Here is a 14,490-nt window from a genome sequence, read left to right on the forward strand (position 1 = left end):
ACAGGAATCATGGAAGACAGTGGTCTTGAGGGCAAGTGTCGGGGCCTGTATTTTATTATGAAAGGGCTGGGGGCAAATGGAAGGCCAGGAAGGCTGGGAGGCCAGGAGATCACATTACGGGCCCACGTGTCCCCATGTGGAGTCCAAGTGGCGAGGGCAGGGGGCAGGAGGAATCCAGGGCAAACAAGAGGGTCTGGACATGTCCCAGAGATGGGGATCCTAGAGGAGGGAAGCCATGCTCTAGCAAAATCAGGGAGAGAAGTAACGAAGCCCCACACAGAAGGCTTCAGGCCAGGAGGACAACCCATCACCAACCTCCATTTCTGCCAGCCCCACCCTAGCCTCTCTGGTCCCCTCCCTGTGGGAAGCCAGGCTGGTAGGTATGTGCTGGCAGCCAAAGGGTTCACCCCATTTTCAGGGGGGACCCCAGGGGGTCCAGGGTCTGGATAGACTTCTCAAAGACTATTCCTGTGCACCTCTTGGCTCATGGATGTCACCCCTGAGGATCCCTGAGACAGGCAGAGGGGATGAGTAAGGGGTTTAATCTGACTTGTTTTTAAGATCTTTAGATGACAGACAAAAATGGCAGGATTTAGGGTTAAGGGGTCAGTTCTATAGACAAAGAGTGCTGGAGGCTAGTTGCACAAAAATGTGAATGTATTTAACACTACTGGATTATACATTTTAAAATGGTTAAAACAGTAACTTATATGTTATGTACACTTTTCCACAATTAACATTAAAACACGGCAGAGGTGGGGAGGCCCAAGTGTCAAGAGCCGCTATGTTTCTGTATTCCTGCGATGGGTGGAGTGGTGATGGGCATGCTTGGGGAGCGCCAGGCTACCCAGCGTGGAGACCTTCAAGCTCAGCAACCTCTCCTGCCCCATGGACACCTCTGGCAAAACCTGGGGAGGAAGCTGGACCTCTATCCCGACCTTCCCTGCGACAGTGATCTAAGTGGTGCTCGATCCTAGGAGCCCCCCAGCCCATTTGATGACGGTCACGCCTCGGCTGCCTAGCAACACTGCCTCCAATCAACAGATTCTGATGTAGCCTCCTAGGAACAAAGTACTGGGTTTCTATCAACAGACTATGCCCCCGACTCAAAATACTTTTCATTTTGCCTACCCTCGTTGAAACATTCTCATTATCTTGCCTCTGTCCACATCTAATTCATTTATCTTTTCATTATTTATTAAATATTCTGTTGAGTGCCTGTCATGTGCTAAAAACTAAAAGCACTCAGTTCAGTCAGCTCAGTCGCTCAGTCGTGTCCGACTCTTTACGACCCTATGAACTGCAGCACGCCAGACTTCCCTGTCCATTACAAACTCCCAGAGCTTGCTCAAATCTAAATTATTAAATCTCTAGTAGGCACTAGAAACCCTGCATGACTTTTCACTGCACCTACTTACTAATGACTCTTCCTGCCACCCAAGTGCTTGGAAATTCTCCCTTAAACCAAAACCTGGCTCCCTCTAACTTCTAGTCTGTCCTCAGATCATGTTCAGAATCCGCTCTTATTGCTTCAGGATCACTGTGATGCATGATTTCCCAAATCCTTGCCCAGTCCCAGCTGTCCCCTTTGCACTCTGTCCTCAGAACCTCTGCTTCCCATAAGGCACCTCCTCTCCAAGTCCTGCCAGCTCCCTCAGACCACTCTCACCCTGACCTCCATCCCAACCCAACGATTCCCAGCCCAGATCTCACTCCTTATCACCCCTAAAAAAGAATCATTCACGAACATCAAGTCAATCAATATCAGACAGAGACTTTCTTATAAATACTTACAAAAAATTAGAAATAGACCAGACAGAGACTTACTCTGGATCTGCACCATTATCAGTAAAACAGCTTACCTAAAATTATGGAATGGGATGACATGAAATTTTAAAATTAAAAATTAAACCAAATTTGTATGCATGGCCATTACCCCTCAAAATAGCAAAATGACATTCATCTCATTATACTAGGTTATATGAACCTCAAAACCTCTCTGTTGTGAGTCTGGCTGTCTTTTCTGAGTCATGGGACCAAACAAACATGCCTGGCTCCACCCTGAAAGAGTTAAAAGATGGAGTTCTCTTCCATGTCTCTTTCCACCTCTGATCTCCATTAGTTTTCCCATCCATTTCCAAGTTCCATTATAACTTGGAAATCTTATCTTTTCCTGGCTTACCAGGAACTCCCAACTGCTTTCCAACAAGGGATGAAAGTATATCTCCCTCACTTCCATCTTTACCAGGTAATTCAAACAGCCAACTAACCAGGAAAAGTGGCTGGTTCAAATCAAAGGAAAATACTTGGCTGCTTCCCCAAATCTCAGGTAAACAGAAAGGCAGGCTGTACAGAAAGAACCCCACATGGGGCCATGGAGAACCCGATCCCACACCAGCTAAGAAGACCCAGGGTGGTGGGTGGTGTCGGGAAGAGAGTGGAGGCCAGAGAAGAGGAGTAGAAACCTCCTCTGCGTGAGTTTTCCAGGTAAGTGATGCTCTACTTCAGGGGAAAGAGTAGTAAATAATATGCAGAATGAGGCAGCCCTCAGCAATTTGGAAAAAACTAGATTCCAGTCTGAACCAGCTCAGATCTTGACGCACACAGTACCTGGTCTTCTCTCCAGGAACTTTAAAGTCTTGCCTGTACAGATACAACATGACTGTCAAGTTGTCCAAAAGCTCAAAAAAGTTCAGAGTCCAGAGGGAAAGCTAAAAGATACAACTTGATTTCTTTTTTAAGATTTTTTTTTATGTGAACCATTTTTTTTTTTTTTAGTCTTTATTGAATTTGTTATAATTTTGCTTCTGTTTTATGTTCTGGTCTCTCGGTCATGAGGCATGTGGGATCCTAGCTCCCTGACCATGGATCGAACCCATACCTCCTGCATTAGAAGGTGAAGTCTTAACCACTAGACTAGCAAGGGAGTCCTAAAATTTGATTTCTTAAACCAGGGTATATGTCATGTCCTCCAGTGTAACAAAAAACAAAAAACAGGTACTTACTAGAGTTTCTTTACCAGCATCTTTTACTATAAATTTGCTGGCCACAACTGGTTATCAGGATGGCAATAATCTAATAGAACACTGGAATTAAAGTAATGCCATGGTTTTGTTTATGAGGCCGACGTAAGCATCTAACTTTTAATTGAACACAGACAGTCTCCACTCTTCCCTGTCTGAGACTGTCCTGATCTATTTAGCTGATGGTGTCTAAAAAAAATTAGCACAATTCCACTTTTTATTGGCATAGTTCAGAGACTGATTGGTTCCGGACTGGCTCTGGTATGAGCCCAGCCTTTCCAGTCTCTCTGTGCAGTAACCCCCACCTGGTGGTAGAGGGAATAACTGCAGGCTGGACAGCTGTTCAGTCGCACAGTTGGGTCTGATCTTTGTGACCCATGGACTGTAGCAAGCCAGGCCTCCCTGTCCCTCACCATCTCCCTAAGTTTGCCCAAGTTCATGTCCATTGCATCTGTGATGCCATCCAACCATCTTATCCTCTGACAACCTCTTCTCCTTCTGTCTTCAATCTTTCCCAGCATCAGGGACTTTTCCAATGAATTAGCTGTTTGCATCAGATGACCAACATACTGGAGTTTCAGCTTCAGCATCAGTCCTTCCAACGAATATTCAGGGTTGATTTCCCTTACGATTGACTGGTTTGATCTCACTGCTGTCCAAAGGACTCTCAGGAGTCTTTTCCAGCACCACAGTTCAAAGGCATCAATTCTTTGGCACTCTGCTTTCTTTACGGTCCAGCTCTCACAACTGTACAGCTGGACAGTTGTGTCCAACTAGGGGTAAACTTGCCTTTTGCTGGTCTACTTCCAAAAACAATTTCCTCTGCTTATCTAAGTTTACCAGACACTGAATATATTAACTTGATATGGTTTAAAGGGATCCAAAGTATGTTGCCATTGAAATGAACAAACTGGTTTAACAGCTTAAATATTTTAAAGCTGTTGGTTCTTTTGCTCCTTTATTCAATTGTTGGTTGTTGGTTAGTTGCTAAGTCATGTCTGACTCTTTGCAACCCCATGGACTGTAGCCCACCAGGCTGAGCCTGGGAATCTCTAGGCAAGAATACTGGAGCGGGTTGCCATTTCCTTCTCCATGGGATCTTCCCAACCCAGGGATCAAACCCATGTCTCCTGCATTGCTGGCAGATTCTTTACCACTGAGCTACCAGGGAAGCCTCATTTATTCAATACATTCTTCCTAAGTGTCTGCTACCTGCAAGCCCTATGGCAGGCACTGGGACACCCAGGAAAACCAGGTATGGTTCCTGCCATGCAGGAACTGAGTACAGTTCAGCAAGGGGATGGGTAAGTGGTCAGGCACCTCCAGGGAGTATCTTGGGAGGGTCTGGCACCCTAGCTAGTGCCTGGCATAGTGTGTGGGCTCAAATATTTGTTGAAGAAATGCTGAACAAATGACTTGGAAACACACAGGAGGGACACCTAACCCAGGCTCAACAGTGGTAGTAAAAAGACATTTAAAATATATACCACATGTCAATAAGCTAAACTATATGTTTATTTGGAGAAGAGTTTTGGAGGAACAGACACATATATCTCACACCATGATGGCACTAAATAATTAATCTGTACTTTCTTGGAAAATGGAGATAACCAGGACACTCTATTCTGCAAAATGCCAGCTCCCAAGGTCTTAGGTCTTAGGTGAAGCTATTGTATTTTAACTACCAAAGTCTCCTCTGCAGGCTTCGTTAAGAGTGACACGTCACATGCCATTTGGTTACAATGGGAAAGAAGAGATATACAAACCTTTCTTCTCTTGCTTGTCTTTGTTCTTCTCTTTTGTCTAAATACTCTCGGCTAATGGAAGTATGCAAAACAAACAAAATGGGGAAGGAAAACAATAGAATTAGAGGCTCATAAAATTGCCAAGAAATTATTAACAGAGTATATCATGAAAGCTATCATCTCAGAAATGGAAAGTGGTTATTGTTAAATTTTTAAAATATAAACATAAAGGCTATACTTTAAAAGTACTACATTTTCTATAAAATCACAGAGATGAAAACAAGGGATTACTGGATTTACTCAGAACTCTAATTACTCTTCAGAAAGAAGACTTTAAGTATTTGGGGAAGAGGGGTGAGACAAAAAGATTTTTAAAAGGTAAACCAAGTCATCAATAAGATATGGCAATGACAAGCAAGCAATAGTATTCAGCGGTGAGTACCACACAGCCAAGCTCTGGTAACTCCCCAACATTCCCCTCAAGATTTGAATCTGGGTGGGCCCAAGTGTCTTGGCCAATTTGTACTGCACTCTACAGTTTAGATATTCCTGCCACAGCCCAAGATTCTTCCTCTGAATCCCTCACACTTCAGTTTCTAAGCAGAGATCACTGGAAGCTTTTGTGCATTCTCTCTTGTCTTTATCCATAATATGCCCAAATCTGTCTCGTCTTAATGCTTGTTTGTCTGTTTCTCCTGGTGAGGTTCCAACTTGAATCTAAGTCTAAGACTATGTGGTCAGTCCCTTCTCAGTAAACTATTTGTTTTCCTGGAGCACTGTGACATCACAGTTTTCTACACTGAACCTCATAAGGTAGCTTAAGTACTCCACCCCTCTGGGCACTGATAACCTGGATATAAAGGGATAGTAAGAGCAACTAAACCAGGTTAGGAGGGGGGAGGAAAATCAACAAAGGCACAAATGTGTTATCATTTATAAACATCCATTCTCATCACTCACCACACTAGAAATAACATCTCCCATAACCCGGGAAAACTATGATAATATTCAACAAAAATAACAACAGATAAGAATGCTTTGCAAAGAAAACAGCACAAGGAACATGAATAACTTGTATCAATGAGGTGGCTGATAAAGGGTCAGCCATATGGCTAATCCCAGGCATGATTCTATAAAGCTTTTCCTATTTCCTTCTTTGAATTTCTTTTCATTCACATCCTCAGATTTTCAGGATAGAATTGAAGTCATCATAATCAGTAGTTCTGTGTGGTCTGTACAATAATCAGCATTCCTTTCTAGACAGGCTTATTTTGCCAGGATCTCACTATGCTCTTAAATGATGAGTGAGATTCTTTGGTGACCAAGAGAAAACAGTGAATAGCTAGTTATGAGCATGGTCTCTGAAGATGAGGTTGCCCAGGTCTAATTCTTACTACCAATATATGGGCTGAATACATATTACAATGGACTCTTATCCTATTCTTCTGGGACTTCAAAGACACAAATGCTAAGATGTATTATTTTATGAGTCCATCAGACACTGTTCTTTTTTTTTTTTCAATATTTCGTTTTGTCTTTCAGATCGGATAATTTCTGTTGTTTCATCTTCAAATTCACTGACTTTTCTCTCATTTCTATTCTGCGGCTGAAACCATTCAAAGCCTTTTTTATTTTGGTTATTGTATTTTCTGCTTCTCTATGTATTTCCATTTGCTTCTTCTTTATATTTTCCATCTCTTTGCAGAGACTTTTCATTTGTTTCAAAAGCATTTGCCTTTATACCTTAGAACATGTTTATAACAGCTGCTTTAAAGTCTGTGTCTGATAATGACAACATCTATGTCCTTTTGTGTTCAGCATATTTTGATTCTCTTTTCCCTTTGAAGATTTTTTTTTCCTGGATTCCGATGACAAATTGTTTTGGATTGCATTCTGTATATTTTAAATATTTTGCAATGTGACTCAGAGCCTTATTTAAATTCTATGAAGAATCTTGATTGTTTTCCTTTAGTGGGCAATCAACCAAGTTAGGCTCAGCCTATAAGCTCTGACTGCCTTCTGATATTGGTTCCAGCATTAGATCAGTTCTCAAATATTTTTAATGCTATTCCTATCAGGTCCTCATATGCACCACCCTGTGGCCAGTCTGATACCTAAGTGTGTTCCACTCTGAACTTAGTTTTCCAAGTTTGTGGTATCCTGTTTAGGTTCTGAGTCACATGTGCACAAACTAGAGATGACCTCTGGATTGCTCTCTTGACCTCTCTACTTTTTATAACTTTCCCATCATTTTCTGGACTCCTAACTTATGTCTCCCTTCCTGGTCCTCTGGGCAAAAAACTTGGGCTTTACTTTCCCTGCTCTGCTACAGGCTTTCAGTACCTCCATCTGCTTACAGGGCAATGCAGCAGAAGGAGACATGGAGAAAAGAAGTGTTCTTGCATCACACTCTTCTGAGCACAGGAAGGGTTCCCTCCCTGAGTTTTAGGCACCTGCCTGGACACTAATATCATCACTGTGCTTCTGTAACCATATTGCTTGGAGGCTGGCAGAGATACAAAGAAAAAAATAAGATGAAACAGGAGACTTCTGAACTCTCCAACCCTCAGGAATTCCTTTTGCTGCTCCTCATCAGAGGGACTGATGCTGAAGCTCCAATATTTTGGCCACATGATGCAAAGAGTCAACTTATTGGAAAAGATCACAACGCTGGGAAAGATTGAGGGCAGGAGAAGGGGTGACAGAGGATGAGATGTTTGAGTGACATCGCCAACTCAACCGACATGAGTTTGAGCAAACTCTGGGTGACAGTGAAGGAGGGAAGCCTGGTGTGCTGCAGTTCATGGTTGGCAAAGGGTCAGACATGACTTAGTGACTGAACAACGACAACAGTCCGGAAAAAGAGGCGTTCCCTTAGAGCTCTTTCAGCTCACACCTGGCATGTGCTTCTGGGCTTGGGGACGCTTCTGAGTCATGCCATGTGATACTGAAGGGAAAAATGGTGAACTCTCCCTGGTTTTGGTGGAACTTTGAATGCTAGCCTCCATCCCCAATTCACCTGCTCCCTTTTCCAATTCAGAGTTTTCAGCGCTCCATGCTTTCAATCTGTCCATGACTGATGGCTGCACTGCGTGATGGCATAAAAGAGACAGGAGGGAGCATACTGATTTCATCTTTCCCAGATCTGGAACCTTGTTTTAAGAGGTTTTCAATCAAAACCTTAAATGTGTAAGCTAATCTCTGAATTTTCCATGTGTTTCAGTCAGATGCTCTGCTGCTATTTGGTGGTGAAATATGTGGCTCTCTCAGAAAGCCCTGAATCATGAGCATCTAACCTGTTCCAGTAGTTTTACAAATTGGTTTTTCCAAAAGTGACAACTTCCAGAGCTACCTCATGAGAAATGGTGCATACAGGTCTGGTCTTTTCATGTATCATTTGGTAGAAATCTGACAGCTCAAGGTACACCATACAAATATGGTGTGATAATGATGTTGGAAGGAATGATGCTAAAGCTGAAACTCCAGTACTTTGGCCACCTCATGTGAAGAGCTGACTCACTGGAAAAGACTCTGATGCTGGGAGGGATTGGGGGCAGGACGAGAAGGGGATGACAGAGGATGAGGTGGCTGGATGGCATCACTGACTCGATGGACGTGAGTCTCAGTGAACTCCGGGAGTTGGTGATGGACAGGGAAGCCTGGCGTGCTGCGATTCATGGGGTCGCAAAGAGTCGGACACGACTGAGCGATTGATCTGATCTGAATGATGTTGCTTTACTTCATGCAGCTTGTGAATCCCCATCTTACAAAAGTCAGGATTAGTTTTTTTACCCACCAGACTTGGGATACTTGTTTTCATATAGTAGTGAGTTACGGTTAAGGCAAGTTCACAGCTCTGCTCATCTCTATGACTATATAGAGGCTTCTCAGGTGGCAGTAGTGCTTAAGAACCTGCCTGCCAATGCAGGGAGCATAAGAGATGCAGGTTTGATTCCTGGGTCAGGAAGACACCCTGGAGGAGGAAATGGCAACCCACTCCAGTATTCTTGCCTGGAAAATCCCATGAACAGAGGAGTCTATACTCTTATTGGCGGCTGGGAAAAAAAAAAAGCATTATTGAACTTGTAAATCCTTGTTGACAATGCTTTATATCCTTCGTAGATTTCACTGTGAGTAATTGATCAAAGACTGTTTCCCCAAAAAAAACTGAAGGGAAGAAACAGGAAGCGGAGATGGGAGAGAAATAAGAAGAAAAAAGAGTGTAGAAACTACGGGAGAGATGAATGGAAGATGAAGGAGGGCGGAGGAAGGAGATGGAGAAGGCAAGAGGGAAGGAGGGGAGAGACAAAGGGAAGGGAGGAAGAGTAGGAGGAACGCGAGGTGTGAGAAAAGACGGACCAAGTGTCCAGCATTTTAAAAAGAGCTCCACAGCATGAACCCAGGCTAGAGGAGTGTTAGGGTGTGGATCAGGAGGATGGGGGGAAAGGTTGATCTGACTGAAGGAGAAAAGGAGAGATCCTGGATTCAGCAGAGCAGACAGGCCAAGACACAGAAGCTGGAGTGGGCCACCCAAGAACACATCTTTAGAGCTGGACAGAGACCAAAGAGACCAGGGGGGACAATGGCCTGGGACTAATCAATACAATGCCTTCTTCTCTCCAACAGGAGGAAATACTATTGCCTTAAAAAAATATGAAATATTGCTACAAGGAGTAAGAAACCAGGAAGTGGGAAAGCATTTTCTTTTAGGTGTCCAATAGAATATGAATAAAACATGAATAGCTTCAGGGGAAAATGTCAAATTAAGCCAATTAGGTCCTCTGCCTTCAGGAAGGCCTGGATAAAACCATTTTAGATAATGAAGGCCCCAAGAACACACAGGCCTTAATTGAATCTGGCTGGCTGGCTCTGTTTCCTGCCATAGGTTAAAGGAAGACAGGCCACAAGAAACTAGATCAAGCCTGTTTCAGGCTTGCTCTTCTTGAAAACAGAGGCAGCGTCGGAAGCAAGCGTATTAATCTCTAATCCTTTAATACCAGTATTAACCATATGCAACAGTGAAAGCATGTGCTTTAATTTTCAGTTCATTAAAAAAGTTTTTAAATCCATCTTACCTGAATTTGTTTCTTTCCTCTCGTTCTATTCTCTGCAACCTTTCCTCTCTCTCCTGTCGCCGCCTCTCTCTCTCTGCTGCCAAGGACTCTTGGTGCTGTCTAAAGGATGACGTGAGAAGACCACTCACTGATGACCTAAAGACACAACGAGTCAATGTTTGAGTGGCTCGTCCAGTGATTAAAAGGACTAATGTAGGAATCAGTCAGCCTTGGTTAGAACTGAGGGTCTGCCAGTACCTAGGTAATGGGTGGGGGAAATTACTGAGTGTCTCAGGACTTCTGTTCCAAGATCTTCATCTGTAAATGGAGATAAGTAACTTGCTTTACATGCTCGGAGGACAAAAAGGCGATAATGCATATAAAATACCAAGCAGCAGGCTTGGCATATAAGCAGTCATCAATAATGAGTGATATTATTATCAAAAAGTATTCCAGGATATGCTTAAAATATAAATACATATTCTCTCCATACACACACACGCGCACATTTTAAAACTGGTTTCTGATAAGACTCTGATGACCTGGAAGAAACATTCAGCTTAAAACTGTTTTCTCTTTTACGTGTACTAAAAATATTTTGCCATATACCTATTTCTTAATATACATCCCCAAATAATTGTATCATCTTAAAACAAGGTATTGGGATGACAGATAAGGAGGAAAAAAAAAGGTCAATGGTCTGAAATCTGAACGGAATTAAGGAAATTTCATTTCCATGTCAAGAAGTGTCCATGAACAAGCAGCTTGTTCAAAGGACAGCACTTGATTATTGATGATACCACACAAACAATCTGGACTGTTCACTTAAGATGCTGTGATGGGGATGGTCAGCTATGTGAAGGCCTTAGTGAAGAATAAGAGGGGAACCACAGAAAATTTTAAGTCAGGAGAATGGACGGAAGAAAGCAAAATTAGGGAACTATATGAGAAATAAAGAAGAGGGTTAGCTGGGAAGGGGAGTCTGTTGGACCTCTGGGGAATAATAAAATCTGTGACAGACAACTGAACCTTTGTTTATTGGGAAAACGTCTAAACTAAGACACAAATATTTCTGATATATAGCTTGGGTGATAGCCTACTTGAATTTGATGAATATGCCTGCCTCGTGGGGAACACAAGGTCCCTCAGCACAGGAGAAAGATGTGACTATTGCAGCACACACATTCTGCCATAAGTCGTACAGCTGTTCTCCCTAGAAAAGGTGAGTCACCTCTGGCAACCCATCAGAGGTGGGAGGAGAAGCAGAGGGAAGAAACCACCATACCCAGTTGCTCCAAGGAGGGAGTAACCAAAGCCTCTGTGAGCAGCTTTCAGCAGGACAAAGCTCTCTGCAGGAGGCCCCCTTTGTTTTGTCACTTTAGCAAAACTATATTATAACTAACCTTAAACCAGGCACCCCCAGGCTCTGCCGGAGCACACTTTTCTTTCTTGTTTTTTTTTTTTTTTAATTTATTTATTTTAATTGGAGGCTAATTACTTTACAATATTGTATTGGTTTTGCCATATATCAACATGAATCCGCCATGGGTGTACACGTGTTCCCTATCCTGACCCCCACTCCCACCTCCCTCCCCGTACCATCCCTCTGGATCGTCCCAGTGCACCAGCCCCAAGCATCCTGTATCCTGCATTGAACCTGGACTGGCGATTAGTTTCTTATATGATATTACACATGTTTCAATGCCATTCTCCCAAATCTCCCCACCCTCTCCCTCTCCTACAGAGTCCAAAAGACTGTTCTATACATCTGTGTCTCTTTTGCTGTCTTGCATACTGGGTTATTGTTACCATCTTTCTAAATTCCATATATATGCATTAGTATACTGTATTGGTGTTTTTCTTTCCGACTTGACTCTGTATAATAGGCTCCAGTTTCATCCACCTCATTAGAACTGATTCAAATGTATTCTTTTTAATGGCTGAGTAATACTCCATTGTGTATGTGTACCACAGCTTTCTTATCCATTCATCTGCTGATGGACATCTAAGTTGCTTCCATGTCCTGGCTATTATAAACAGTGTTGCGATGAACACTGGGGTACACGTGTCTCTTTCAATTCTGGTTTCCTCAGTGTGTATGCCCAGCAGTGGGATTGCTGCGTCATAAGGCAGTTCTATTTCCAGTTTTTTAAGGAATCTCCACACTGTTCTCCATAGTGGCTGTACTAGTTTGCATTCCCATCAACAGTGTAAGAGGGTTCCCTTTTCTCCACAGCCTCTCCAGCATTTATTGCTTGTAGACTTTTGGATAGCAGCCATTCTGACTGGTGCCAAGCACACTTTTCAAACCTTTTGATCACACAGTATCTTGCTTCCTGTTGGTTTCTTCTTTAGATCAAAGAAGTAAAAATGAAGAATAAGTAATTAACAGACGACTATATCTTCTCCCCAGTCTCCCTGTCAGTAATCCTATGAAAAATTGTGAGAACAAGATAGCATCTAAAGAAAGATCACAAAGAGCTGATGAGCTTGCATGCAATGGGAGATGGCAATGAATCTGCACCTCTGTCTCAATGATTAAGGCTTCCCTGCTAGCTCAGTCGGTAAAGAAATCTGCCTGCAATGCAGGAGGCATGGGTTTGATCCCTGGCTTGGGAAAATTCCCTAGAGAAGGACATGGCAACCCACTCCAGTATTCTTGCCCGGAGAATCCGATGGACTGAGGAGCCTGGCAGGCAACAGTCCACGGGGTCACAAAGAATCAGACACAACTGAAGTGACTGAGCATGCACACATCTCAATGATTAAGTGAGATCACTCCCCCCTTTAATTTGGGGCACCAGGTTATATATATATATATATATCTGCTAGGTAAAAGTTATTAATCAGGTTGCTGCTGCTGCTGCTAAGTCGCTTCAGTTGTGTCCGACTCTGTGTGACCCCATAGACGGCAGCCCGCCAGGCTCCCCCGTCCCTGGGATTCTCCAGGCAAGAACACTGGAGTGGGTTGCCATTTCCTTCTCCAATGCATGAAAGTGAAAAGTGAAAGTCAAGTTGCTCAGTCATGTCAGACTCTTCGCGACCCCATGGACCCCATAATCTTTTCACAGCTGAGAAAAATCTTTGGAGTTGATTTGGGGACATGAGTCCGCCTTCTCCTCAGGATGCTGGCTTTCTGATTAAAGAAACCTTTCTGTTCCTACTGGCACTTGAATCTTGAGTATTGATTTCTGAGCAGTGAGGACCCAGATCTAAGCTCAGTAACACCTACAGTCTGGGCTTACTAGGCATCTAATACATCAACTTGGATCCTTAGGCATAGAGAGAATTTTATCATCCATATAAACACAGTTATGTCTTACATAACTTCTATCTTCTTTTTGCTACTATCACATATTTCTCTTTCTGTTATATGCAGCCAAATCTAATCCACAATCAGGTGAAGGGGTTTCCTATGACTCTCACACAGTGACTGAGAGAAACTGTTATGAGTGAAATAGACTTGCTTAATCTGATTAATTGGAGAAGGCAATGGCACCCCAGTCCAGTCCTCTTGCCTGGAAAATCCCATGGGCAGAGGAGCCTGGTGGGCTGCGGTCCATGAGGTCACGTAGAGTCGGACACGACTGAGCGACTTCACTTTCACTTTTCACTTTCATGCATTGGAGAAGGAAATGGCAACCCACTCCAGTGTTCTTGCCTGGAGAATGCCAGGGATGGGGGAGCCTGGTGGGCTACCATCTATGGGGTCGCACAGAGTCAGACACGACTGAAGCGACTTAGCAGCAGCAGCAGCAACCTGATTAATAAATTGTACTTAGCAGATGAATATATATATATATATATATATAAAACCTGGCCTGCCCCAAATTAAAGAAAACATAATCTTTTCAAATACACAGAAACTATTTAAAAACTGACTGTCAATCCTGCGACAAAGTTTAAGCTCATGAGTGAATGACAAGAGTTGGTTTTCATGTGCGCTACCTTCCTAACCACAATACAATTGAGTTAAAAATAAATAACAAGAAGATACATTTGAAAAATCCATATAATTGTAAAGTTTTTAAATGTTTCTAATTAATTCAGGTCAAAGAAAAAATATACAGAAAATTAGAAAATATTCAAAGAGTATTATATCAAGACTATGTATCAAAAGACTACTTATGAAAAGACTATATATTAAAATGTTTAGGATATTTCTAAAGCATAATGAGTGGTCAACTCAACAATCTGGAAAGCAGAATGGAATTAACTCATTATTCTTAGAAATAGAAGAAAATTTTCTAAACCTGACAATGGGTATTTAGTAAAAACAAATTTTTTAAACTATGGTAAGCATCATTCCTAATGTTGAAGCATTTAAGTTTAATATTAGAAATGATAGGAGACTCCCAGAATTGCCTGTATTTGATATTATTCTGGTAGTCTTCCAGCACACTAAGATAAGATAAACAAGTAAAAGCATAAGGAAGGGAAAGAAATACAATGTCATTATTTGCAGATAATATGATCTATTTAGAAAATCCAAAAACCGTACAAGTTATTAGAATTAATAAGAGCCCAACAAGGTTTCTCAATGTAAAATGTGCAAATACTAATTGTATTTTCATATAACAGCAACAATTAATAAGTTAACTACATGGTAACTACAAATTACTTCATTATAAGAAAGACATAATGTCTTAGTAAAAGACATAAATAAAT

General features: G+C 42.3%; 1 protein-coding gene across 8 annotated transcripts in view; it reads right to left on the reverse strand.

Moving 5' to 3' along the window:
- FHOD3 (formin homology 2 domain containing 3) overlaps nt 1-14,490 on the reverse strand; it is a 523,370-nt gene that overhangs the window by 98,480 nt on the left and 410,400 nt on the right. For 6 of the 8 annotated variants that reach the window (XM_070361542.1, XM_070361540.1, XM_070361539.1 and 3 more), the window contains 2 exons: nt 9,844-9,978; nt 4,790-4,840 (listed from right to left, as the gene is read on the reverse strand). In XM_070361542.1, coding sequence (XP_070217643.1) covers nt 4,790-4,840; nt 9,844-9,978 — 186 coding nt within the window. The remainder of the gene's footprint in view (nt 1-4,789; nt 4,841-9,843; nt 9,979-14,490) is intronic. The other 2 variants (XM_070361541.1, XM_070361537.1) reach the window with 1 other exon arrangement.

The sequence above is a fragment of the Bos mutus genome, chromosome 24 (genome assembly GCF_027580195.1).
Source record: "Bos mutus isolate GX-2022 chromosome 24, NWIPB_WYAK_1.1, whole genome shotgun sequence".
Lineage (NCBI taxonomy): Eukaryota > Metazoa > Chordata > Mammalia > Artiodactyla > Bovidae > Bos > Bos mutus.